A 25,365-nucleotide genomic window follows, 5' to 3' on the forward strand; every position below is an offset into this window, starting at 1 on the left:
ATACACAAATCCCTGCTTTTCACACTGCATTTTTGAAGGGGACAATTGAAGCGAATGGGAAATACTTTAATAGTAGAAAAATCAGACCCTAAAGTATATTATTTTTATCTCAGACACTTCACTGGCACAAAAAAGAGATGGCTTCCAAGAATAGGTTTGAATTTAGGATTAAGAGAGAGAAATGCCCCTACCTTCCCTCTACTCTAGGTCTGTTGGTTTGAATTACGCCTTAAATAAGACAACAGCATTTCTTCAGGGAAAAATCAGATCTAGTGGAGCCAATAATGTTTTCACCTTTGGTCAAAATGGCTTTTATAACAAAATGGAAATGTTATAGGGGGAAAATAATCACAAAAACCTTTTGGTTTAAAAAATGACTCCATGTAACAGAGGTGCATTTTCAAGTGCATCAAGGACAATTAGGTAAGCAAAACCCATTAAAAAAGAAAGTGAACTGGGACCATAATTCCCATTTGTGCCCCCAAAATCTTCTCCTAAAAGAGCAAAAAGCCCTCTTGGGCTCGGTGGAAACCCTGTGACTTTTCTTTTAAAGCCATCCCAAGAAATACAGGATACAGCAGGAACCTGCACAGCTGACTCACTGCCACCTTTCACAGAGCCTAGAGCTGGAAGGAGCTCCTCTGGCATCACCCCTTATGCCCCACCAGTGCCAGGTCTGCCAGCCCCTGAAAGCAAGAAGGGGAGGCAAAGGCACAAACCCACGATCTTTAGCTCAGAAGAAAGCTGGCAGAATAGGGTGCTTATTTACCCAAGTCAGCTCTTGCTGAAGACGAGTTTATGAAGGTAATCACACCATTACAGCTCCATACAGAAAGACATTTCCAAGCTTTTTAAAAAAATAAAATCCTATACATGCTTCAAACTACAGGTATAATTATTTTTTTTCCCTGAATCCTCTATTGGAACTTGAATTTAAAACACAGTTTAACGCCTCAGTATGTGAAATCTCACGGCCACGTTAATCGAGAACATCTGAAGCCAGGAGAAAGAAATCACTTCCAGTTATGTTGTCAGTGTTACGTGCATAACATTCCCACAGCTGTAGATCCATTGTGCTCCGTGTTATAAATAAGAAATTGCATGGTGACAGCTAAAATTCAAAAGCGTTAATGTTTCTCTTTGCAACTCTTTTTCTATTTTTTTTTTTTATTCTTTTTTTTTAGGGGGTTGTCTTTTTTTTTTTATTTTCAGTCTTTTGAGGTTTCTCCTCTTGGCTTCCTAGTAGAAGTTACTTGAAGCAACATTATTGCTCGCCCAACTGACATATTTACGGTAATTAAGAAATAGTAAATGCCAAGCAAATATGACTAATGCTGCTATTTGGCAAATAAGCTTGAAATGACTTCTATTGATCCTGAACCAGGCTGTCGTATTTGCGTTAATAGACATTTCTCCTTCTTCTGCTCATCTTGGCTACCCCAGCAGTCTGAAGGCGGCTCGAAGGACTCGGACAAACGCTGTCCCAAGCTCCGTCGTACATGACAGCTATTACTGAAGCCAGCGAGTTGAAGAGCACAAACGCAGCTGAGTCGGGCTCCGTGAGCGAATACAAACAGGCTTGCTTGTATCTCTCACATTCTAGGTTGCGGTCCCTTTCAACCATGAAAAACAACTACAAATTGTTCCCAGAGCTAAACCACTTAACATCTTGGCACTTGGTTGTTTTTAACTTTGTAACAATAGGCACTGTTCACTCCTCTCAATCTCAGTTTTTTATTCTATAATAAAGCAGGAATACTGATGAAAGGCTAGTCACGGCTTCTCCCCGTGGTATCAGGGTGGTGGCATGTGATGATTCACATGGGGTGTGTTTGATCCAAGAAAGCCCAGCCTCTGCTTATTCTTCCTTTGTTCTGTCATCTAAGGTGGAAAGGCAGAGAGAGACGAGTTGAGATTTTTTTTTCTTTTTACTATTATTTAGCAGTCACAGAGCCAGATACATATAAGCAAAACAACAGGGAGTGGAATTCTTTTTTTCAGCATTGAAAATTACAAGTAAGAGATGCCTTTGAAGTGAGAGATCTGTTTCCTGCGAAGTATGGACATTTTATTCTCGTTTGTACATTACTCTTATCCACTGGCAGGTATTACAGTGTATTATTTGCACGGCTATCGAGTTGTGTAGCCCTGCAGAGGGTCAGAATTTCCACTTGGTACTGTACAATCACAGAATTAAATGATGGTCCCAGACACAGAGAGTTTAAATTTAAGACGGGAAAATAAAAAAGCCACCGGGACAGTATGGGTAAGCACAATAAGCAAAAGTCTCAGCACATCCAGTCTAAACCTTTGTTGAGTTTTTCACAGGGAAAGAATTTGAAGGGAGATAATTAGGTGACTCTGTTGATGCCACCAAAGTGCTTCCCATAAAGAAACACAAAGATGCTTTTCTGAAACTGTAATGAGCAAACCAAAGGTGACCAGCATCTTTAGCAAAAAAGGAGCTGGCCTTTTGATCTTTAAGTGAGAGAAAACACATAAGGTGATTTAGGCAGGAGCAGGGCTTTAAATGGGGCTAGCAGCTTGTGCTCTAAACAGGATAGACGAGGGAGCTGTGGGAGGGGCATAAACACAAGGGTGACACAAGAAAAGCAACAGGCTTGGCAAATTGTTTTTGCAACAGCACTGTTGGTATTCTTAAGGGGGAAAAAAATCCAAGGGTAGGATTTAGAAAGCTTTTCTAATGATTCCATCAGTATGTAGCTGTTTCTGACGTTATGCCTTTTTTATTGCCAGGTTATGCAGTACCTGTGTATGTAAAGCTCATCATAGCTTCTGTGGTTTTCCCTCTGTCCTCACGCACTCACTGGGAGGATTTCATAACTAGTTTTCCTTACCTGTTCTCTGCTGTTGCTAACAGAGTACAATTTCATTCCAAACCCATATCAGTGTATCTACTCAGAAAGCTTACTGGAGGGTAAGATAAAACCTTTCTAAGACAAAAGTCTCTTTTGTAACACTGTCCTGACTGTGACCTGATGAAAGCTAGCGCACTCACCCACACGCGCTCATGTTGCTACCCACCGCAGGGCTCTTACCTGTTCCTTGAGCTCAGCAAGCTGACTGGAAAGCTGTTTTACAAGGCTCATGGTTGACTCCAGCCTCTCTTGCAGGTTCCTGATTTCATTTTGTTCACTGTCGCCTTCATTGCTAACCAGGGACATGGCTCTCATCCGAGGGAACCAGTCCAAATTCTTCTCCTACATGGGTATTAGGAAAAATAGCAATGTTAGTAGGGGTTTGTGCAGTGCTACTAAGCTGACACTAGAGAATGAAAACTCAGGACTTTTTCTCAGTGGATGACACACAGCAAGTGGGCTTAAGAAGCAGTAAATTCAGACAGTATTTTACACAAGTATTATTATCCTTAGTTCTTCTTAGTTACAAAGAAGGCATCAAGTGGAAAATCTTGGTTCCCCACAGCTGTATTGCAGCATGAGCAGTGTTGGCACATTCATCGGCATAGAAATGCCCACTGGGTGATCTGGGAAGACTCTTTTTTTACACTAGCACCAGGAAAACCCAAGTGCTCGCCATGCTTTGATCTTAAGTGTATGCAGGGACACATTTCCCCACTGTTTCTTCAGCTTGGTTGGCCTCCATCAGTTTTGGCTTTCCTTGCAGCAGAGTCAGCGAGCCAATGTCAGGAAAATAAGACAAGCCACAGTCCTCTCCAGACTGGCCTAGAGCATGCCTACTGCAAGAGCAGAGGGACCTTGCATTTAGCTACCTGCAACAGATCTCTGGTCCTGGCAATGGCTTAGGCTTCAGCGTGCTGTTCAGATTGTATACCTTCAGTAAATGCAAGCATAACCCCATGGCCAAGGGCTACCCTGTTATGGATCAAGCACGGAGTAGCACTGAATTGGGCGTTTCTCTATTCATGGACTCAGGCTATGAATTTAATCATAATAAAAAATACTGTAAATAGATGTTATGAGTCAGGAAGGTGCTGCTATCAGCATGAGCCTGAATTGTCTCCATGGCTTGGGGGCACAGATATTTGTGTACAAAGCATAACAGGCAGACAAGATGGGAGGGTGCGAGCCTAAGAGGAGTGGCAACCATGTGACAAGCAACCTGGTTTGCCTTAAGGCACAAGACAAAGGAAACAGGTCCTATAGCTGGCCAAGTGTTACCCTGGGGAGAGTGGGAGGATGTGGTTAGGTCATACACATGGCGTTTTGCAACGTGCACTTGGTAACTTTAGAGGAGAAACAGAATTAATTGTAGCGTGCCTCTTCCAGTCTCCTGTGCTGTGAGTGGCCCCACACAAATAGCACGGTATCAAAAAGAAAAGGAGGAAAGAAAAGGAGGAAAGAAAAGGAGGAAAGAAAAGGAGTTATTCCCAGAAGTCCCCCTACAAGACTCCTGGCAGGCGAGATCTGTGCTACCTCTACTGTCCTGGCTTGGTATTTGGTAAGGTTTTAAGTGCATTGAAACTTACTGTAGTCTCAGACTTTGCTTCACCATGAAAACAGAAAAGCCAGCAATGATTCTGCAGTATTCACAGCTGGGCAGCCATACGTGAGCAGGGTCCACATGAGCTGGCCTGGCAGAGCTGTGAGTTCAGGGATGTGCAATGTGATTACAGCTCTGTTGTGTTTCCAGAGATGGTTGCTTTCAATTATGTAGTGCTCTGCCCTAATCACCAAACCCTCCCCTCCTATAACAACGTGGTTTAGAAACAACTGAGCTAACCCTCAGTAAGCATGAAAGCATTTACAGTATTCATGTTTTTCCACTATTTGCATTAGCCCAGTCCCCTCTGTTACCCTGGAAAAGATTAGATGCAAAGCCATATGAATTTTGGCTTGTTTTCTTCTTTTTAACTCAAAACTTCTAATGAGTTTTTGCCTGTCTGTGCAACCTCTGGTCGGGTCACTAAACTGACAAGATGTTCAGGGCATAAGACCGTGCCCCTCGGTTGTATTTTGCAGCTCAGGGCTGTCATCCGTGTGCACTGGTGGAATGAGGCCTCTTTCCTCGCAGCTCGCTTTCTGAGCCTCGTGATCTCATTATGACAATTTACTGTGGTTACGCATGATGCCGTTTTCAATGGGTCATAACTCATTCAAATCAAAACCTGTTTTCACCAGCTCTGCTGGTGAGCTCGAAAGGAGCGCACGTGACCCTCCCTGCTGGATATCCCCAGCTGACACACGGAGCCGTAGACTCCTATTTCTGCTGCATGAGTTTCTGCTTACAAGACCAGCATTCATTTTCCACGAGTATGCCCCCATATTTATTTTAGATTTATTTTGGCTGGGCTCTAGCAGAGCATTCATCACGTGCCCAGCATTAAGCACAGGTGTACTCATTTATACTAAGCTCAGTTTGTGCACAGTGCCCTTCTGGATCAATGCCTTTTTTTTCTTTGCAAAATGTTTGCCAGCAAATTTGTCTGCCACTACAGGCACAGAAAGTTAATTCAAAGGAGCTACAGTGAACAGAGCTGCACTTGTATCTGAATGTTTCCTGGAAAGCTCCGGTATCTGTACCCATTACAGCTTCTCATGCTTGAAGCACCTGAAGATACCACATGCAAAGCTGCATGGCCATAGGAGCCAGCAGGGGGGCCAGGAGCCCTTTTTGGAAAGGCCCACCATAATGCCAAAGTTTCTAAAGCCAGGCTGCACAGGGAGAGCACCCTGAGACTCCATCATTGCAGTTCTTGTGTTTGCCAATTACTGCTTCCAGGATTGTGAAATGCACTTTCCTAGTCTTGTTCCCATCTGCCACTCCCTCGCTCCTCCAGGATGAAAACCAGAGACCACCAACTGCCTGGGAAAGATTTCTGTGGACTGACCCTCCACTGCACTGCAGCATCCCGAGTACACCACAAAAATCCACGTGGATGCAAGACACCCTGGCTCAGTGAGCTTGCCTCCCCTGAGGCTCTCAGTGTCACCTGCCTCCCTCCTCCTTGGCACAACCGTATACTTCCTGCGAAGAGAGATGACCAGGAGCAGGTGAAGACAGGGACAGAGCACACAGCACCTTGCCTGCTGCCACATGATGCTGTGGTGCTGATGGTGACTCTTCAGCTGGAACCACTCTGCACCACGTGCTGGCTCATCTTGGCCACCACGAGCCTCAGAGTCATGGGAGCTCAATGACAGACTCCACTCATTCACATGTGCCCAGCTTTGCCTTCCCAGCAATGCTGTGGTAATCTCCCCCAAGAAAGAAATGCAGTTGTAGCTTAGTTACAGACCAAAAAAAATCTAGGCATTTTTTGCCAAAATGTTATGGAGGATCAAGCAAGGACTTGATCCAAGCACTGAGAAGGTGGTGGGATTTTATGGACAGGAGACCTCATGAAAAGATGTACTGGCTTGTATAGGTTTTCCTGGCAACAGAGAGGCAACAGGTCAAAGAGCCCACCACAGGTCTCTCACTTCTTGTTGGGTGTGCTGGGTGCTGTGTTGGGTGCAGGCAGGATTTGTTTCTTGGTTCTCAACTGCATATACATCCAATGAATCCAGTCCAGCTGTGTATCTTTATCACGCAAAGTATCAGAAGGACTCAAAATTCAGTACATTCTAGCTTGCCAAGCTGTCTTTAAATTAAAAATACTTATCTAGCTTTCACCAATAGCTCCATTATAGTGCACGCAGTAGGTATATTCCTTGCTGAACTGCATGCTTTTGCCAGTCAATATTATCTTAAATTTTCATTCCATTATGAACTGCAGAACTTTATTAAAGGGCAGCATGAAAATTAGCTCTGGTGCAGAGCCCTGTTTGCCGAGTCTATACCACTAACAAACAGCAATTGCTGCTGGGGACAAAAAACTTTTGATCACAAACCTGCCAGGATCCAGAAGGCAAATTGGACAAGGCTCCTCTGCTGAAAATTTCAGTGATTTGTAAGTGTTCACAGAGGGACAGGCACTCTGTGACTGCTCAGCTATGGGAGAGCTATTTTTACTCCAAGGTAATTGCTTGCCAATTAGCTGGAGGTAGTTAACATGTTTGTCCAACACCAAACATTTGTTCTGGGACTTAAATGTTTATGGGCTCGGTCCAGGGTTCACCTTGACCACCTAACACACGTTGAAGCTGTAACATGCCTCCTTTATGCTGCAGGTGTGCTTCTGCTTTGCCTTATTTGACTGGTGCGGGGATGGAATTTTGCAGGGTGTTCTCTGTCACACCTTAGCTTAGAAATCCAACCATTTTACCGACTCATTCACTCAGACATTTTGAACCCTTCCTGGAACCAAGCAGGGGTTCATTTGGGTGAGGGAGGTAGGCTGTTGGCAGTGAGCAAGGCAAACCTCTGCAAACAGCTGCCACAGGACTCCATCAACAGCCACCAGGATAGTGCAAGGTGACATGGCTCCAGCATAAATGACCTCGCAGAGGGTGAGGTATGTGGATGAGATGCTTTAAAACGAACTAGCGGCCTGGACACAGAATTTTTAAAGTGTATTGAAATCTTATTTCTAAACAACCAGGGCTGAATGCAGTGTATTGTTACTGTTACTTTATTCTTGTGCAGGATAGCAGCTATTCGCAGCCCAACCGCAGCAGCCCACCTACTGATCACAGCATCCTCCTGCTCCACACTCCCTCCACAAGCATAACGTGTGCCTTGCAGAATTCATATTTAAGTATACATCTGTGGCCAGGGCAGAGAGTCAGCCAGACAGGAAGGCTGCAGGGACAGAAAGGAGCCGCAGCCTCCTCTCCATCAGTTCAGCCAGGGGAAGAAAAAAAACAGTCAAAAAGGCAGGAGGGGCCAGCCAAAAGGCTGCAGGCCAAAGAGACTGCACACGAGCAGAGCAGACATTTCATGTGGTGATCCAGCATGCTCGTTCCCTCCATTCTCCCCCCTCAGCTGGCGGGACTCCAACGGGAATCACAGCTCTCCTCTCGGCAAGGTACTCTGGGTACACATAGCTGTGAGGTGCCAACAGTGAGGGCACATGCCTGAGAAAGCACAGGGCTTAGATGGTTTGCTACTTGTGTTTTCTGAGAAACCTCAAACCCTTCTTCTCGGAGAGGCATGCTCAAAGCGAAAGTCTGCTTTTGCCTCCTGGAGTTTTCTATGCAACTTTTCTCCTTCCCTTCTGTGAGCTTTCCAGAGGAGGACAGAGCTAAGTTCCCCTTTGGTAAAACATTGCCTTTTTTTCTGACTTTGCTAGCTCCATTTGACCATGGATGGAGAAAAGACTGAAGAAATTTATTTAGAGTTCCTATACTTTGTACAAAGTCTCTCTCTCGCCATCCCTGTCCTGTTGGCACAGCCAGCTGGCTTCAATCAAGCTCTCACGCTGAGCGGAATCCATGTCTCCGGAGTAATTGGCAGAGGGACGTTTCTTTAGGAGGTGCTGCTTTCACAGGTTAGCAGCGAGATGGATCAGCTGCAACCAGCAGGAAAGACTGGGCCGAGACATTAAAAAAATAGATTACTAGATAACAATGAGAGAAAATAGGTCAAAGAATAGGACAAAGGAGATGAAGTAAAGGAAGGAAGGCAGCCTAATGCACAGTCTGCCAGCACCACTGTCATGGGCTGAGAGTGCCATGCCACTGCCAGCTGTACCACACTTTCATTTCTCCAGCAGACTCTGACGCAGTGACTCTTAGCCCTTTCTACCCCGTGACACCCTGTTGCAACACGAAAACAAGCTGTTTCGGGACTTCTATCTATTCAAAGAGAAAAGCGGTGATGACTGCTCATGACTCCTGGGTTGTGACCTCCCCAGCTGCACACATCAGAGCAGGAGACGGGCCTCTGCATCCTCCAGCCCCACCATTCCCTATCTCACACAGATGGTTCACTCCTTGGCAACTCAGCCAGGCGAGCAAGACAGCCATCAGGGTTATTTGCTACCTAATAGCAAGGCTGAGAAAATGGGCACACTTAAACACTTCTTTGCTCCTCAGGTAGATGGTCACTGAAGGGTGAAGAAAAGGAATATGGACATCATGGAACAGCACTGCTGGGAAGCATGGCACAACTTCACCCTCTGTGACCACACTGTGCTCCAGGACCAGCATGTGCCCCATGACCTCAGCATGAAGGCAAACAACCCGTCAGCATTGCTACTCTCAGCAGGCAGCTCGTGTCCTTTCAGGCACAGGAATGAACAGACCGTTCACTCCCTTTTTTTGAGCCAGCAACTTGAATAAATAGCACTGGGTACAAAGAGATCTATTTACTGAGAAATTTGTCCGTATGTCTGAAATGTAAATAAGTCCATCCATTCCCTTCCCAGATCTGTTGCCCATATAAGCAGAGAGTGATCAGTCCAAACAACCTTTTGAAAGCTATTATTTTTCTGCCTAGGGACTGAGCCTGGTCCTAAAAGTCTGTAGCTACATAGCTCCTATAGCCACCTTAAAAAGGGATTTCAAAGATTTAAAATATCTCGTGTTTTAGATGACACAGGGCAATAACCACTTTGTGATTTAATCACAGACAATAATAATTTGGTTCAGTGCATGATTCAGCTAATCCACGATTTGATAAATGTTCATCCTAAACTACAAACCCAAACAGCTTTCTGCAAATCCTGTTTGACACTTTAATGTTAGGACTCCTGATGATAAGCAATTTGCACTGCACAAGAATATAGGGAGGGAAATTAGGAATTGTTATGCATCTATACGCATCCACAACAGTAATTCAATGAAAATAAAAGTAAGTCTTGGCAATTACAGATAAATCTTTATGCAACAAGTGAACTAATAGGTCTGGCTGGGTCTATACTGGATTGATACATGCTACAGATTGTACAACTCATGGAAAAATATAGAAATCTGTTTCCCCCTGAAAGAAGGCTGGAACCGTAACACAGACCTGCCTTTTGCTTTAGCAGTGTCATTGATGCATTTACTTTCATTTTAACTTGGCTGTATGTTTTTGAGGGCTGCAAAAGAATCTATCACCATAATTCTGAATAATTGTGAGTTCTTCAAGACTGATATCTAGGCTAGTCAGTTATAAATGTCTCAGTGTTTCAGTATCAGCATTCCCGCTTGTGATATCCCTGCAAAAATTATGGCAAGGAATGATAATAAACCTCAAATTGTGAAGATTTTTCTCTGATGCTGTACTGTGGCAGTTTCAACACTCAGCTTGAAACTCTTTAAAGGACCCTGCTGTTCCAAGAACAAGCACCCCAAAATTTCTGCTTATCAAACACACCCAAGGGACTTGGCTTTTACCTCCAAGAGATGGAAAGAACCATGAAAATAATTCTTTATAATGAAGACTTTAAGTTTGAATGTGATCTCACATCATTGTTGTTGCACATGGACAAACCCATGTGCAAATGGTAAGTACATGAGTCAGCAGTGTGCCCTTTAGAGTGAAAAAGGCCACCACAACCTGGGCTGCACCAGCCACAGTGCAGACAGCACGTCAAGGGAAGTGATCCTGCTTCAGTCCTGGGCAACTTTGCCCTAGAAGGCGGAAAGTAGAAACCAAAATAAGCATCTTTGTGACCAGCACACTGAGACTGCACCTGCCAGTGACCCTCTAGGTGAGAACCCGGGGGATCTGAAGGTGTGCAAGGACTGCAGCTGGCTGGGGACACGAGAGCTGCGCATCACTTTCTGTGTGCTTGGAGGCCTGAGCTTGTATCCCACCCCAGCACCACGCTCCTTGAAGCCACACTTGCTTCTTGTGTCTTCCCTTCCCCGCAGCTCATGTTCATTTCTCAACCCTTGATTTCTTCTGCTGCTTCAACTGCTCTCTGCCACCTTATCTCTAGCATAACCCTGAGAATTGATATTCTCCTCTGTGAATCTTCACGAATCCCAACACTACCATCTGAAGTTAGGAATTGGTACTTAATATTTGTGCCCTTAAAAGAGATATAATTATAGATCTGTGCAAAACATGAATTTACTTTTCCACATTCTTACATTTTTATGTTGTTAGTGGTTACGGGACACGCTTTAGGAAAAAAGACTTCAGATTATTCATTTAAAATAATTATTTTATTTCTGATTTTATCCCTGGATCCTGTGTATAACGAAACAACATCTGGTACAGAGATTAGAAAATAAATGTTCTTGGCTTATTTTTTTTTCTTTTGTTAAACAGATGTTGTTGATACAAAATGCAGAACTGTAAATCATAGCCTGCATGTGGACACAGACTGTCACTACTGAGCAGAAATTTACTGTGGCTAGATAGAGATTTGAAACAGCAATGAATCACTGGCTTACTAACTTTATTCACGTGGGTATGGTTTCAATATTCTGACATTAAGTGCACATGTCCTTAAAAAAAGAACCTTTTAACGGCAGCATGGGAGGCTCTGGTTTAGTTCCAGCTGTCTCGGTGGGGGAAGCGCAGTGTAATGCAATGGCAGCCTCTGTGCAGAGGAACCTGGCAGTTCTCCGTCTCTTCCCTCACAGCTCATTGCGGTCCTGCTATTGAATCCTGCAGGCTTGGCTTTCCCAGTGCAGAGAGCAGCCCTGCTTAGTGCCACACTGTGTAGGGCAGCCCTGTCACACGAGAGGTGCTGAGCTGCTCATGCAGCCCCACCACCGCCACCAAAGTGCCTCCAGCTCTAACTTCTTTCCCCCTCTCCTCCCCCTGCTGCTCCTGGCACCATTTCAGCAAATTCACCATTCACTTGCTGGACTGGCTCACACCCAGCTGAATGGTAATGGTATTTCTGCTTCCCATTGATTGAGTTTAAAGTGAACAGAATTACTGTGTTTTTCCAGGCCTCGCCATTCCTACCGCACACTGCCTCACTGCTTGCACTAGCATGCTGAAGCCCCCCTTCTCCTGTTCTTCTTTTAACAGTGATTTTCTTTTGCAAACCATGCTAGCAGGCGCACTCCAGATACTGAACTCCAGACAAAAGCCAACAGCAGTAACCCCACTGCAGTGTAAACATACCCTACAGTATCATGTCAGCGCTGGGGACAGAGGTGATGTCTGCTCCTTAGACACATATTACCATTCAGCTGGTAAGGACACCACAAATTCTGACCTGTTTTTGTCAATGTAAGTGCCGGCTTGATCCAGTAGATCAGGGTCTAACTGCATGGTTAATCTCCAAACAATGATTTCCACTTCATTATCTTTTGTGGCACAGGATTCAGGCATATATATTTGTTGAAGTTTATGGGGCTTTTTTTTTTTCACTTTTAGCTTTACTTCTCTGGTCCTGTCACCTTATATTTTGCAAGTGCTGTCCATTTCCTAGCTTTAGCTTCAATTTGGTGCAACAGAATCTTGGGGAAATACAAAGACTCTGCTGGAGACTCGTTTTTCAGAGGCTCAGGACTTGACCTTGTTCTCAGCTTTGCATGGGCAGAGCTTCACTGATTGCAGTGCAATTGTTCTGGTTTAGGATACTGCCAGAGTTGAGGCATTTTGAATCCTGATCTGAAATGTTCTACTTTGGGCCCATTTGACTCTGATGTATTTTGCACATGGTGTGGTATGAAAGGACAATTTAAAGAACAACATTTTCTTTTAAAATTAATAAGAATTATTTCCTAGCACCAATATACTATACAGAACTGTTTTTTTAAGCAACAATATTATCATGGTGTATACCATACACGTACATAAATGCATATACTTGAGTATCAGTCAGAAGAGGAGAAAAAGATCCAGGTTTCTCTTTGAAGGGTTTCTTGACAAAACACCACCAAGCAATAGCCACCTTTCAGCCTTATGGGCCTGAACACTACCAACTTGCTCTCAAATTACTTGCTCTGTTCAAATGCTTGCCTCCAGGTTTTGTACACTCCTCTGCACAACGAGCACAACTCCTTGCCTGCACAGACACGATGGCCAAGGGGAGGCCCTTTGGCAGGTCTGGCTGTGGCTGGGTGAGCAGCAGATCCCACAGGGCTCTACCTGCCTACTGGGAAGCACAGAGCACTTTTATTCCCTTTGGGAAACAGGCAGAAAACAGTAAAAACGTGCCTTCAAGGTGAAACATGTATTTGTTCAGGTTCATGTCTACTGTTTTTCAGAGGCTTGCAAGCATTGATCAGTAAGAGAAAAAAACGCCATGGTAGTTTATGAACCTATATCTGCCTATACTACCCTTTCATTTAGTGCTCTTCCTCACATTGCTAGGAAAATATTGAAATGGATCCTCTGTACAGATCTGCTTTTTCTTTGTTTTTTTTTCAGCCCAGCTTTTAAATATGGTTTGCTCTGTTCAATTAAAATGCATTTTCTCTTGAGAACAAGCAGATGATCAGTTTCACAAACCTGGAGTTACAATTTTTCTTCAGTAGCACCCAACAAAATGAAAAACAGGCAAAACTTTTTAATCACACGTGTATAAAATACACAGGGTTCATTAACTATGATTTAAAGTTGCCTGTTTGTTTTGGAGACTCTTTAAAGCTCCCACAACCCCAAACTCACGGAAGTGCAATGTGATTCCTGATCTATTGAATTTTGTAGGATGGCTGTAGTGGGTTCAATTATATATAAATTGGATGCAGCCAATTTACAATCTCCGATACATACTTTTATCTCAAAATGCCCGGTGAGGCAATTGTGTAAAGTACTTTATCAGGGATTGTTGTTGGTAATATTGCAAGATTTCATGATGTAAAAAATACATCAATGTCATTTAAATTGAACAAAATGGTTCCCATTTTTTTTTCCCTGTAAAGCATTTTTAACCATCTTCTCAACAAATTTGTTCAATAAATACTGTATGAAACAAACATTTTGCACTTTGTCCTACAGATACAATTTGCCAACCTGATTGATTTCTTTCTCTACAAGTAATCCGATTTCTTTAGGCTATATATCTTCTCTTTTATTAAAGATGATGCAATCTTAGCTTTTTATCATACACACATCCACCACACTAAAAAGAGAGAAAATTCCATGAACTAGCCTTGCAAGCAAATCGAAAAACCTGACACAAATCTCATAAAGCTGATCCCAAAAGATAAATGGCACACTGAGACCAAAGTTATACAAATTCAGAAACGTATCCATGCAGAGTAATATGGGCTGGTGGATTTTTCTTCCCAAGACAGATACAGAAAACAAGTAACTTCTTCATCTCTAAAACACCTTGTAAAACAAGCTCACACTAATGTTGTACCCAAGTCCCCCAGATCTTGCTGTCTCTGAACTGTGAGAACACAGAAGCAGAACTACACTTTTTGTAGTCCTTCCCTGTTCTACTCCTTGCAGAATCTCACCACTATGTTTTGAGTCCAAGCAAAGTTACGCTTATTTACTTTTAAATGATGTTCCTGGTAAGGCAACAACCTCAAACTCATCTCCCTGTTCTTTTGCTAATTGCCCTTCTGTCTTTGGGCAAACCCGTAGTCCTTCCTTTCCTCAGCATCTGCAGTTGTCTGCCTTGGCTGTGGACAATTTTGGAGTCTTTTTCCCATTCAGAAGCCAGAAGCTTAGTACCACTGTAATACAAAGAACAATAATTGTTTTCAAATGTTGCAATAACATACTCAAACAGCATTGAAGTGTTTTGTGTTCGTCGCTTCTCCCATAGTACAAAATCAAATGAATCCAGTTTTCACACTATGGGATCTGCTCATCACATTGTTCCTCTGAGGCTGAACTTCTTATCACTATCTGTGACTCCAGTTAAGGTCCAGTTTTCATTAGGCAGAGCCATACACAGCCAGTCCCAGGAGAACTGAGGCTCAACTACTGCCAGGATTTTAAGCACAACAGTAGGTGCTTATCCAGTGCCTTGGAGAGCCTTTCTATCACTTGAAATCACAGAATAAAGGTCTGCCCACACACAGATCTGTCTCAGGCCACATGCTTCTTTAACAAAGGGATACAAGATAGCTTTTGCAAGCTGCCTGGAAAGTTAACAGCTCTAGTCTCTGGCAGGTCAAGGCAGGAATGGATTCCAGCAGCGAACCGCAGCCCATGTCCTGCCAGCAGCACTGCTCGGCTTGAGGGCGCTCCAGCTGGAACACCTCCACTCCATGTTCATGGGGATGTGCAAGTTTCAAGGAACACAGCCTCATGTCCAGACCCCTCCTCAAGTTTTTAAGGCCATCAGCAAACAAACAAACAGGAACCCAACTTGGCTAATTTATTTTAATTTGCAAATTGAATGAATTGAAGCTGGAAGGAGGACAAGGAGGTTGCAACTACATTGTATTATCAAGGCAGAACCCATCTTTACAACAAAGTCAGTCTTCAAACATTAATATTGGTCAACAGACAGGTGGCCAAATCTTTCAATCACAAAGGAAATCAAGCTAAGCTTACAACTGAGCCACAATACCACAGGGTCCAAAATGACTAGTGCCAGGTAGCATCAAACCACTGATTCCAGACCTCAGGGAGAAAACCCCCAAATCTCAATGAATATACTTTGGAGGAGTTTTAGGCTCCACTTTGTATCTTGCAATTGCATGACAGCTTTGTACTCAGAAGTGATTTGAAAGGAAAGAAATAAAGAGACAGAGTCATGTTGGTGCTGGGACCTGTCCCTTTAGGAATTAACATGAACGCGAGGGGCTGAGCATGGAGGCAGCAGGGACAAGAAGGGCAGGACACAGTGGCATGGCCATTCCCTCACCCAGCAGGCTAGGAAGATAAAGGTTGTCACCATACCCTCACTACACACAGTTAATCTACTTGTGCTGCAGCACCTGCCGTTGATATCAATCTTTCTCCCGCTGCAGCGAATGGCATGATTTCTAAGGAGGCAGGGTCAGAACCATGGTTTCCTGTTCAAGCAACAACAGGATAATTAATTTTGCCTGTCTGGAAAGAATGTATATAAACTTAAAACCACTAAAACCTCAAGCTTTTACAATGAGGTACCAAATGAAACTCACCTTTCCCTTTATTTACCCATACCTCACACATCACCTAGCCAAGCAGGCCAACTAAATTATTTATGGCAGACCAAAGAGCCCATTTTCTGGAAAACACAGAGCCCTTGAAGTAGAAAAAGAGATGCTCAGCTCTCTTGTAGAATAGGAGCTTTGTGCAAAGATGCAAAGTCCTCATGTGATGCTAACTTTTAATGCTTTGAGCAACACACAAATAAGCAGGAAATCAGCTAATTAGACATGTTACTGTAATTGCTTATTTTATGAAGTGGAAAGGGAGGTGTTCAGCACTTCCATAAGATAATAATGCAAAGGCAAAATTGTACCAAGAAGCAAAAATAGCAATGGACTACCTACAGAAATTAATTTATTTTTTTTTTAACAACAGGAAAAGCAACAACAGAAAAATAATTTGGTACCTAGCAGCAGGAAAAAAAACAATGCTTCAATTTACTCTGTAAATGTAAACCTAGATAACACTTTAGTATATGAGGGGAAAGGGACCTCCCCTCATATATCCAAGCTGTGGTTGAACCTGTGCAAAGCACAATTCCAGTTCTATTGTTGTGACTCTGTATCACCACTCAATAGCTCTGAGATCCTCTGTGAATTTGAGGCAGGACTTTCTCTGTGGCGAGGTACACTTAAGCTGAAGCCTGAACCCCCTACAGTGCCTGTGTCCATGCGGAAGGATGCAGAGTGCTGCATTCCTACTTGATCTTCTCTTTTGAGCACAACAAAAAATGGGAGCAGTAAATCATCTATTTAGGCCTATTTCTTTAATTGCTTATTTTAGGAAAACCCAACCACAGACAAAATTGACGATGTATTTCCTAGGAAATTAGCCTGTCAGAAAGACTTCAGATCTTATTTAGCAGCCTGGTTTTATGCTCTTGGTATTACTGCCATGCTAAGTAACTACTTACAATGTGACATGCATCATATCAGTCTATTAAAAGTAATTAAGAAAAAGTTGCATAGCTTGATGATATGTACATACATCTCATCCTTGCCAGTTTTGCTTTGATTACATCTGCTAGTTTTTGGAAGAAGGCCAGTTTTAAAAAGTAAAATAAATCAGCCTGAACAATGGGAGCATTATTAGCTTCCCAAAAGTTATAAACTCCATGCCCCACTCCAGCAGAGTATTCGTGTGCACAAATCCTGTAAGCATTTTCAAGTCCATCAGTTGCCAGATCAGCCACTCCGTGTTGAACTAGAATATATGATAATGAAGCCTCAAAAATACAGTTTATTTATAGTGAGCCAGCTTAAGAACGCAGCTCACTGTCCCTAGCAGATTTAGCTGAAGGGGTCATCCCTATTAGCTGTGTGCCCTTTCTTTCTGCTGATATTATCCTATCAATAGTGAAGCACCAGAATTGGTACTGTGTCCTCTCCTCAAGCAGTGCAGTTCAGAGCGGTGTGACTTGAAAGGCCATCAATTTTCACATCAGTACTCTGGGCTACGAGCTGCAGAATTTCAGGAGTGAACAAACATATTGCTTATCCTTCCCACTCTGGTATTGTGGTGAATTGCAACAGAAGAGTATGGTGGGCATCTCGGGGAGGAAACTTCTTACATTGTCTAGGATGAATTACGAGAGTGCATGCAAAAAACACATAGAGTGTCATCCTGACAACCCAAGTGTCCCTTTGCAGCATTCATGTTACCTTGGATTGACATTTCTCTGATTTAGGTCATTCTCTCTACCCGTACAGTGTTTAGCAATCTTCACATGTAGTAAGAATATATATAGACTAGAGATAAAAATTAGCAGGGAAAACTTTTGCCTCCAAAATTCAAAAACACGATAGATAACAGAAGAGAAAAATCCTGGATGTCAGAACTTTTTTTCTTCTCCAAAGAAGTTATATTTAAGAGCTGAGGTCAACAGCCCTCTTAGTACGTACTATTTTATTACATTCTTTGACAAAAATCGACAGCAGTAAGGAACAGCTTGTTCCACAAACCCTGCTCCTCCTCATCTGCCTGCTGTCATCATGCTCTTCCCCTTTCTGTATGGCACTTTTTCACTGCCTTCACCTTGCCTGTCTGTATTTCCTTGGGACCTGCCTCCACCAGTACCCCCATGTGGTCCCACAGGGAGGGAGGTCCAATGTATTCAGTGGGGGTGGCCACTGAACACGCTGGACATCAGGCTGGAGGTGCACACCAGGATTTGGCATCAGTGAAATGACTTTATGTTCACTAACCCTGGGACGACCTCTCACCACCCCAGGGTGTGAAAGGACGGGCAGCCAGGCTCTCGACCCACAGCTGTCGGGCTCTGCAGGCTCCGCTTGGCTCATACGTTGGCTGTTTTGACAGTCAGCAAATTCTGCTGAGGTTGGCTAAAATGAGAAGAATCCCTTTGCAGGCCACACATGAGTGTGCCAGGGACTATGCCCAAACAACTCTGTCCCTGGGAGGGAGCTTGTTCCCTGTCCCTCCAGCTATGCTGAGGGAGCCACAGCCTCATGGAGTGACTCTGGCCAGGACCTTGCAGCCATACTGCTGAGACTTGAACCTGGGGAGCAGCTGTGTGCTGTCACACCTCACATCACACCCCCACTCCTGAGGTGGAAGCACGGCAAAAACGCAGAGCAGGAGAGAGAAGGATGCCAAGGGAAAAGGCCTTGTGCTGCCCAGCACACAGCATGGGCAGAATGACAACTATTGTATGACTTCTCAATGGCTCATTTGGCATTCTTCCCAGTGCTGCTTTTGAATGTAATACCCACTTCTGGGTATCTAATAGAAAAAGAGGCAAAAACATGAGGCTGCAGGTAGGAAGAAGAGAGACAACAGCACCAGCTCAAGGGAGCACTAAACTCAGTTCCATTTTCACACTTCAGTATTTCAAAAACCCCAACAAAACAACCAGAATTTTTAAAAATGGGGAATGTATTTTTCCTCATGACATGGAAATGGCCATAATATTTGGTAAATACTTTTTTCATTTAATAATTTAAAACAAAAAAAAAATTAAGAAAGCTGACACCTTCAAAATATTTAAAATGAAGTAGTTAAAATATTTTGTCACATTACCTATGACAGGTCATTGCTGCGACACAAAAATGCTCTTAAAAGAACTGAATAAGGTCATCACCGTTCAGAATTTCAGGCTGCTGGTGCTCAACCTGTCTCTTCTACTTTGTGCTTATGATTTTGATGGGAATTTTGCTTCTGATTTCAGTGGAGGTGTTGGGATCCTGAGTAGCCTGAAGAGAGATTTAAGACTAGGAATTTGCCTTTCAGGGGGGATACATTTACAGATGAAACAAGATGTAAAGGAATACTTTTAAGATACTATCGTAGTATAAAAGGCTTATGGTCCCAATGGCCACAATGTTAAGAAACCAGAACCTTAAATTTTCCTTGCCTTGCTTTAGGGAGATGGCCTAATGCATGGCAGTATCCTTTACTCTCATGAACATAGCCTGGTTTTAGAGCAATTTTCAGCTGATTGAGGAGTTGTGTAATTGCACCAATTACATCCAATTACATAATTAAAGTAAATAAGTAATAATATAATTATGTCTGTAATTTTGTAGTTATGACAGGTAGCACTAATGCTGATAAAATCCATTATGAAACTTGCTAAGAACTATGGACAGGGCACCTGAGAACAAAACTTTTAGGGCTTCATTTGCTAAAGATTTTCATTCTTCCAATGGGCAAAATTATTAATTTAATTACTATGCCAACAGCCTTTTATTTTTGCAAATGAATGGAGTTCATAATTTATAGCTCTGTTTTGCTGCAAAAAACCCAGTAACTAATCATCTACATTTTTTGCCTCCATTTATCTATTTACAGCTACCATAGCTTAGGTGAAGCCTGCATGTACGAATTGCACCTCTGAAAAGAGGAGCCTAAAAATACGGATGTTAATCTTCATTGTTCCAGTTATTGCATTAAACTGTCTCCTCTGACAAATGGACACTAGGAACATTCAAAGATTGCTGTATCGATGTAATAGAAGTTACATGCATCTCTCTGGGTTTGCTAGGGGTGGTATGTCTGGTCAAAAGGGTCAGATAAGTTTTTTTCTGCAGGCATGAAAATTCAATAGGGGAATCATTCATGCAGGTTCTCAGTGCAAATGCAAGGCATGTAGCCAGCTTTTCAAAGTTTCTGTCTTTTCGGATATTGTATAATACCTGCCTGACTTCATAATAGAGGCCTGGATAACAAACAAATAATAAAATCTACTGCCCTGATTTAATATTCATTAATATTTCACCCGATAACTGATATAAGATAGTATGCAAAAAGAACGGGCATCACTGGAAGATCTGAAGTGCTTTATTCCCACCAACGTCTCCATAAAGTAACTGTCTGAAAAGCTAGAGGTGTATAAACCGTGTGTCGTTTTACAATACATTTTATATGCTTGATGCCTTTTTCTAAAAGGACAAAAAGAGAAAAAGGAAAAATAATACCTTGCTTTATGAAAGCTGCATAGCTACTGGTTACTTCTGTCACTGCTCAGAGCAGTTCGCTAAGCAATGAAGCAAATACAGAGCTGCTGGGAAAATCAAAATCACAGGGAACACTAGGAGTTTGTAGTGCTGATGTCCACAGTCCAGAGGAATAAAGCAAAAGAAGTCCTCTGCTCCAAGGTCTTTTGAGGCCAGAGACATGCAAGATAATGGGACTGCCTTGCAACAAGCCACCCCTGGAAAAGCGATACAAGTGAACAGGTAAACCTGCAAAAAAAACTGCCTTTGAGTGACAGGTGTGTACAACATCACTTACAAGTTTGTTTCCCCTTCCTGAAATGGAAAACTGAAAAGTGCAATTAGATGTGTAAATAATTCCTATCCCTTTTGGCACCCAGCCTTTCAAATAATATTCCAAAGTAAGAAAACCATAGTATTCCTGTTTTTTTCCAGTTCTGCTACCAGCAAGCCTTCAAAAGAGATGCTTCACTGTGTGCTAGAGCAATGACATAAAAAAGACTAAGAGTCATAATATAGACAGTCATATTTTTGGGTCCTGATGAATCTGGGCAATGGAGAGAAGAGACTATCAGAAACAGTAGATGCTTCCCCTGATACTTAATCATGATACTTATTCTGCTGTTACTTTTTGTAATACTTTGCAAGACAGTAGTAGACAAGTACAAACAATAATTGGTTCCTAACTACAGTTGTAGGGGTAGTGAGGATGACACTTGGCACCGAACTCTACTTTCTATTAAAGAAGTTACTGCAGGATACTCCAAAATTTTGACCTACATGTATTTAAGGATGGATCTGTACCTTGAAGATTGGATTTGATTCGAAAATCTCTCTAAGTAATCCGGCTGTGAAAACACAGAATTTGGGTTTGATCCATTAACGCTACAGAAGCAGCCATAAAAGACATACCTAGTCATAATAAAAACTAGTAGAGTTAAGAGAGCTTTTCCAGGAGTATGATTCATAGAGTTTTTTCAGCCATATTCTGTATCACCAAAAATATAAACTCTCATTCCGACTGTCCTCTTCAAAGAGGTCCTGAGACTGCCCTGTTCTTCCAACCGCCCTATTATAAGTATTTGTCACATTCCCATACAACCCCTAGTGAGCCTCATTCAGCAACAACTCAGTTCCACTGGCAAGCCCCAGTTCCCTTGTGAAAGGTTCATTTGAAGTCTGCCTCTCTTGTGCCAGCTCCTAAATGGGACTTGGTCTCTTACCAGGAGCTTGGTCATCTCTCCCAGCATCACAAAAATGGTCACTCAGCATTCAGGCTGTCCCAAAGTCTGAACCACCTTATCTCTGTCTTCAGGACAAAAACTGTACTTCAGGCTTAATTTCTGCATGGAATGTAGTACATCTGACATGCTCATAATGTCATTTCATTACCATCATGCTGTGTTTGAAACACACCAAGCACCTACGCTACATCAGCTCATACAGCTGACAGCTGCACAACTACCTCCGAGAGTTTTCCTTTTGACTTGTCTTTTGGTCCTAAGCAAAGCTGTATCTCTTCTTCCAGTATCATACTTACAGAATACTCCACTCTTTCAGCCAGATTATTTTCCTTCCTTTCTTAATATTGCTTGTACCCTGTGGTATTAGTAATCTCTGGCTTCAAGTGAGACAGTCCTTTTTGGTTCATTTAAGTAGTCCCAATTGCTTCTGCTTTGCAGTGCCAGTATTTCTGCAGCACACGTTCCCTAGATCTTGTACTGGGGAATTGAAATTACACAAAGATGTAATTACTAATCCCACACCAGCCGTTTATAGTTTGTTCAAGCATTTGTTTCACCTTTTTTCCCCCCACTCCTCCACTCCCTCTTCCATTCCATGTAAACTTTACACTTCTAGGTTCATATATACCTCTCCCATCATCCAGAACAACCATTTACTTTACATATACCCATGGAAAAAACAAGCCTTCCTTCAAAGGGCTTAATAATCCCAAAATCTGGATTATTACTAACCGTTTAAACCACCAGCATTCTGACACAGAGGAACAGGGGATTTGAGAAATCAGTTCAGTGCTTGAAGTCACATGTATTTTGGTGCTTTTCTGTTAATATTTTAGATATTCAAACAGGAGTTTCCACCATTAATTCAAACATAAAATACATTAGTTGAATTACATCAGAAAAGTCAAACCACTGCTGCCACAGGATGGATACACTTACTATGAATATTAATGCATCCCTGGAATTAAACATTAACACTTAACATACATACTCACAAATTTTATAATCGTAGACACATTGGAGGGAGAGGAAGAGAAGCAGAGAAGGAAAAGACAAATGAGACAAGCCCTGGAGTCCACAAATTCAAGTGAATTTCTCAGATAAGCTAAAATATTTTAATATGTAAGAGGACAACTTGCCACTATGAATAATTTCTTGTAATGGAACAGAGGATACAAGCTTTTGTTTTAGTTTTTCCATCTCTCCTATCATACTGTGGAAGTGTAGATCCATTACTGCCTAATAGTATAAATGCCCTGAGCTGGGTAATGAGACTGAGGGGTCAAAATTTCCATGGACGTAGGCTGTTCCTCTGTACCTGAGTACTGAATTCCCACCACCTGCCACACCACCTTCCCATGTAGTGGTAGTAGGACTTACCAAAGCTCCATTTCATTGCAGTATTCAAGCATGCACTCCTGTCTAAACATGAGCCATTCCACTAATGTGAGTTCTTCAAGGTAAGCCCTGTGTAAGCCTGCAGAGCGGTTGGGAGTCGTCTCCTCTAATTTTGGCCAGCTCCTAATTAGGCATCTTGTCTAAACTAATCATTTAGGTTCTCAATGGAGTAAGAAAGGCAATGCCAGGGTAAGTCACCCCAGCTATCCTAGAAACCTTGTCTTAAGACAGGGTAAATAACCCAGCTTTCTGCACTGACAAGGCAGGGACCTGGGATCAATTTAAACCAGGTTCCTGACTTGAAAACAACTGAAGTTAGAGGAGAAGAATCTTCCCCTTGGCTTAACTGAGGACTAAAAGGGCATCCAGCATAGAATCATAGAATCATAGAATAGTTTGGGGTGGAAAGGACCTTAAGATCATCTAGTTCCAACCCCCCTGCCATGAGCAGGGACACCACACACTAAACTATGTCGCCCAAGGCTCTGTCCAGCCTGGCCTTGAACACCACCAGGGTTGGAGCATTCACAACTTCCTTGGGCAACCTGTTCCAGTGCCTCACCACCCTCACTGTGAAGAACTTCCTTATATCTAACTTAATCTTCCCCTGTTTAAGTTTGAACCTATTACCCCTTGTCCTACCACTACAGTCCTTAACAAAGAGTCCCTCCCCACCATCCTTGTAGTCCCCAAGTATCTCACTAGTGAAGCTGGTTGGCACATATAATGAAAGGCCTGATGAGGGATAACTGAGCAGATACTCTCAACAGCAGTGTGGCTCCCGAAATGCATAAACAGCAAAGCCTGATGTGCACCGGTTACACTCACCTCTGGGATTCCAACATAAGCCAGCTCTGCAATCACAGATGCTGGCACAGGCACTGAGCTGTGCAATAGCTGCAAGGAAGTCCATGGGAAGAAAATGCTGCACCACAATATACCAGCATGTAGGAAGGATTCCTCAAAAATGTAGCCCCAAACCAGTCAGCCTAGATAATCCATCCCTTTCACCTGAATGAATCCTCTTCAGTAGCAGGCTGGAAATGAAATGTAATTGAATATCTCTCTGCCCCAGTGTCATCAAATTTCTCCCTCTGAATCCAAGTCATACTCTCACTGCTTCACAAGGCAGTTTCTGCAGCTCTTCAAATCCTGCAGCAGCTCTTCTTGGTCTTTTTGATAGCTTATTCAGAGCATTCATAGGAGAAAAGCACTAGCCCTCAACACTGACCCTGTGTTTCACTGTTTAGCAGGAGATGTTATTTTTCTGGACAACAGCCTAGAGATACTGGACAAAGCCAGAGCAGCAGCAGATGTTATGATGCATGCTCTTCTGCCCCTGGTTTGGCTAATGAGGCAGCAGAAACCACAGAGCATGAGAGCACGAATGCCAAACTGGAGACTATGGCCTGTGCCTTCGTCTTTTACATTATGTTTAAGACTGGGCTTTGTTGCAGACTAAGACACGTGAAAAGATCTTTAAAAATACAGATCGATGCCTCCTATTGTTCAGACAGAGCGAAAAAGAAAGATATTCTCTGCTTTAGCTGCAAGGAGCATCTCTCAGTTGCATAAAGGCTGTGCCAAAATTGACTTACCACAATCATTTGCGCCACGTAGCTCTCTGGGCCAGTGTATTCAGTTGGATCTTTAACTTTGACAAGAACTATAAAGTACAAATAATGCCACATGTTGTGTTCTGACTTTATATGCTCCTCAAATGAAACGGTCTTGTTATCGAATTTGTCTCTCTCCAGTCCTGCAAAAGGACATGGACATAAAGCAAAAAAAATAAACTTCAACATAAAATATGCAAATCTTTTAAATATGTTAGAGAAAGGAACCTAACTTAATTTAAAGGATCATAAATTTGAAGGATCTTAATTTAAAAGCTGTAACCACATACAACAACTGCCAGGCAAGAAATACCAGGCCAGAAGGCAGTCCTGACAGAATTCTTTCAGCGCAGCATTTATTCTCTTTTGTGATATTTCCTCTTAATAACAATAACAATATAATAAATATGTTGCAGCTTTATAGTGCCTTCTATGCTAAGGGCTATAAAGTCCTTTACAACTGTTGGCTCTGCTTCTTTCTAAATCTATACCGGTAAGTACACTGTGTGCAATCTAGGTCCTGATCTTGCAAAGATTTATGTACACATTTAGCATCAGGCACATGAATAGTCCCACTTAAGCTGCGGTGGGATTGTTTGTGTGCTTAAACCTAGCAGAGAGTGTGAATCTCTGCAGCTTTGTAGTCACACGATCTTTACAGAGCTGTACTCATAAGAAATTTTTACATTTTTCCTATAATGGGTCAAATCTCTGAAGAAGGATACCACAGTGAGGAAGAACAGGGTTCATAAATGTTTGCCTTTGTGCTACAGCTTTCCTCCCTGGATCTCTTGTGGAGCCTTCCACAGACACTAAAGCTGGTGTGCGCTG

At 42.7% G+C, this 25,365-nt stretch overlaps 1 protein-coding gene across 1 annotated transcript in view; it reads right to left on the reverse strand.

Annotated features, from left to right (window-relative positions):
- Positions 1–1,384: 1,384 nt before the first annotated feature.
- The window catches only part of ITPR2 (inositol 1,4,5-trisphosphate receptor, type 2), a 101,441-nt gene continuing 77,460 nt past the window's right edge, over positions 1,385–25,365 (reverse strand). Inside the window, exons 21-23 of the mRNA XM_010015393.1 lie at positions 24,517–24,677; positions 3,060–3,221; positions 1,385–1,881 (exon numbers count right to left, since the gene is read on the reverse strand). Coding sequence (XP_010013695.1) covers positions 1,795–1,881; positions 3,060–3,221; positions 24,517–24,677 — 410 coding nt within the window. The 3' untranslated portion in view covers positions 1,385–1,794. The remainder of the gene's footprint in view (positions 1,882–3,059; positions 3,222–24,516; positions 24,678–25,365) is intronic.

This window comes from Nestor notabilis, unplaced genomic scaffold (assembly GCF_000696875.1).
Source record: "Nestor notabilis isolate BGI_N333 unplaced genomic scaffold, ASM69687v1 scaffold1215, whole genome shotgun sequence".
NCBI classification, from domain to species: domain Eukaryota; kingdom Metazoa; phylum Chordata; class Aves; order Psittaciformes; family Psittacidae; genus Nestor; species Nestor notabilis.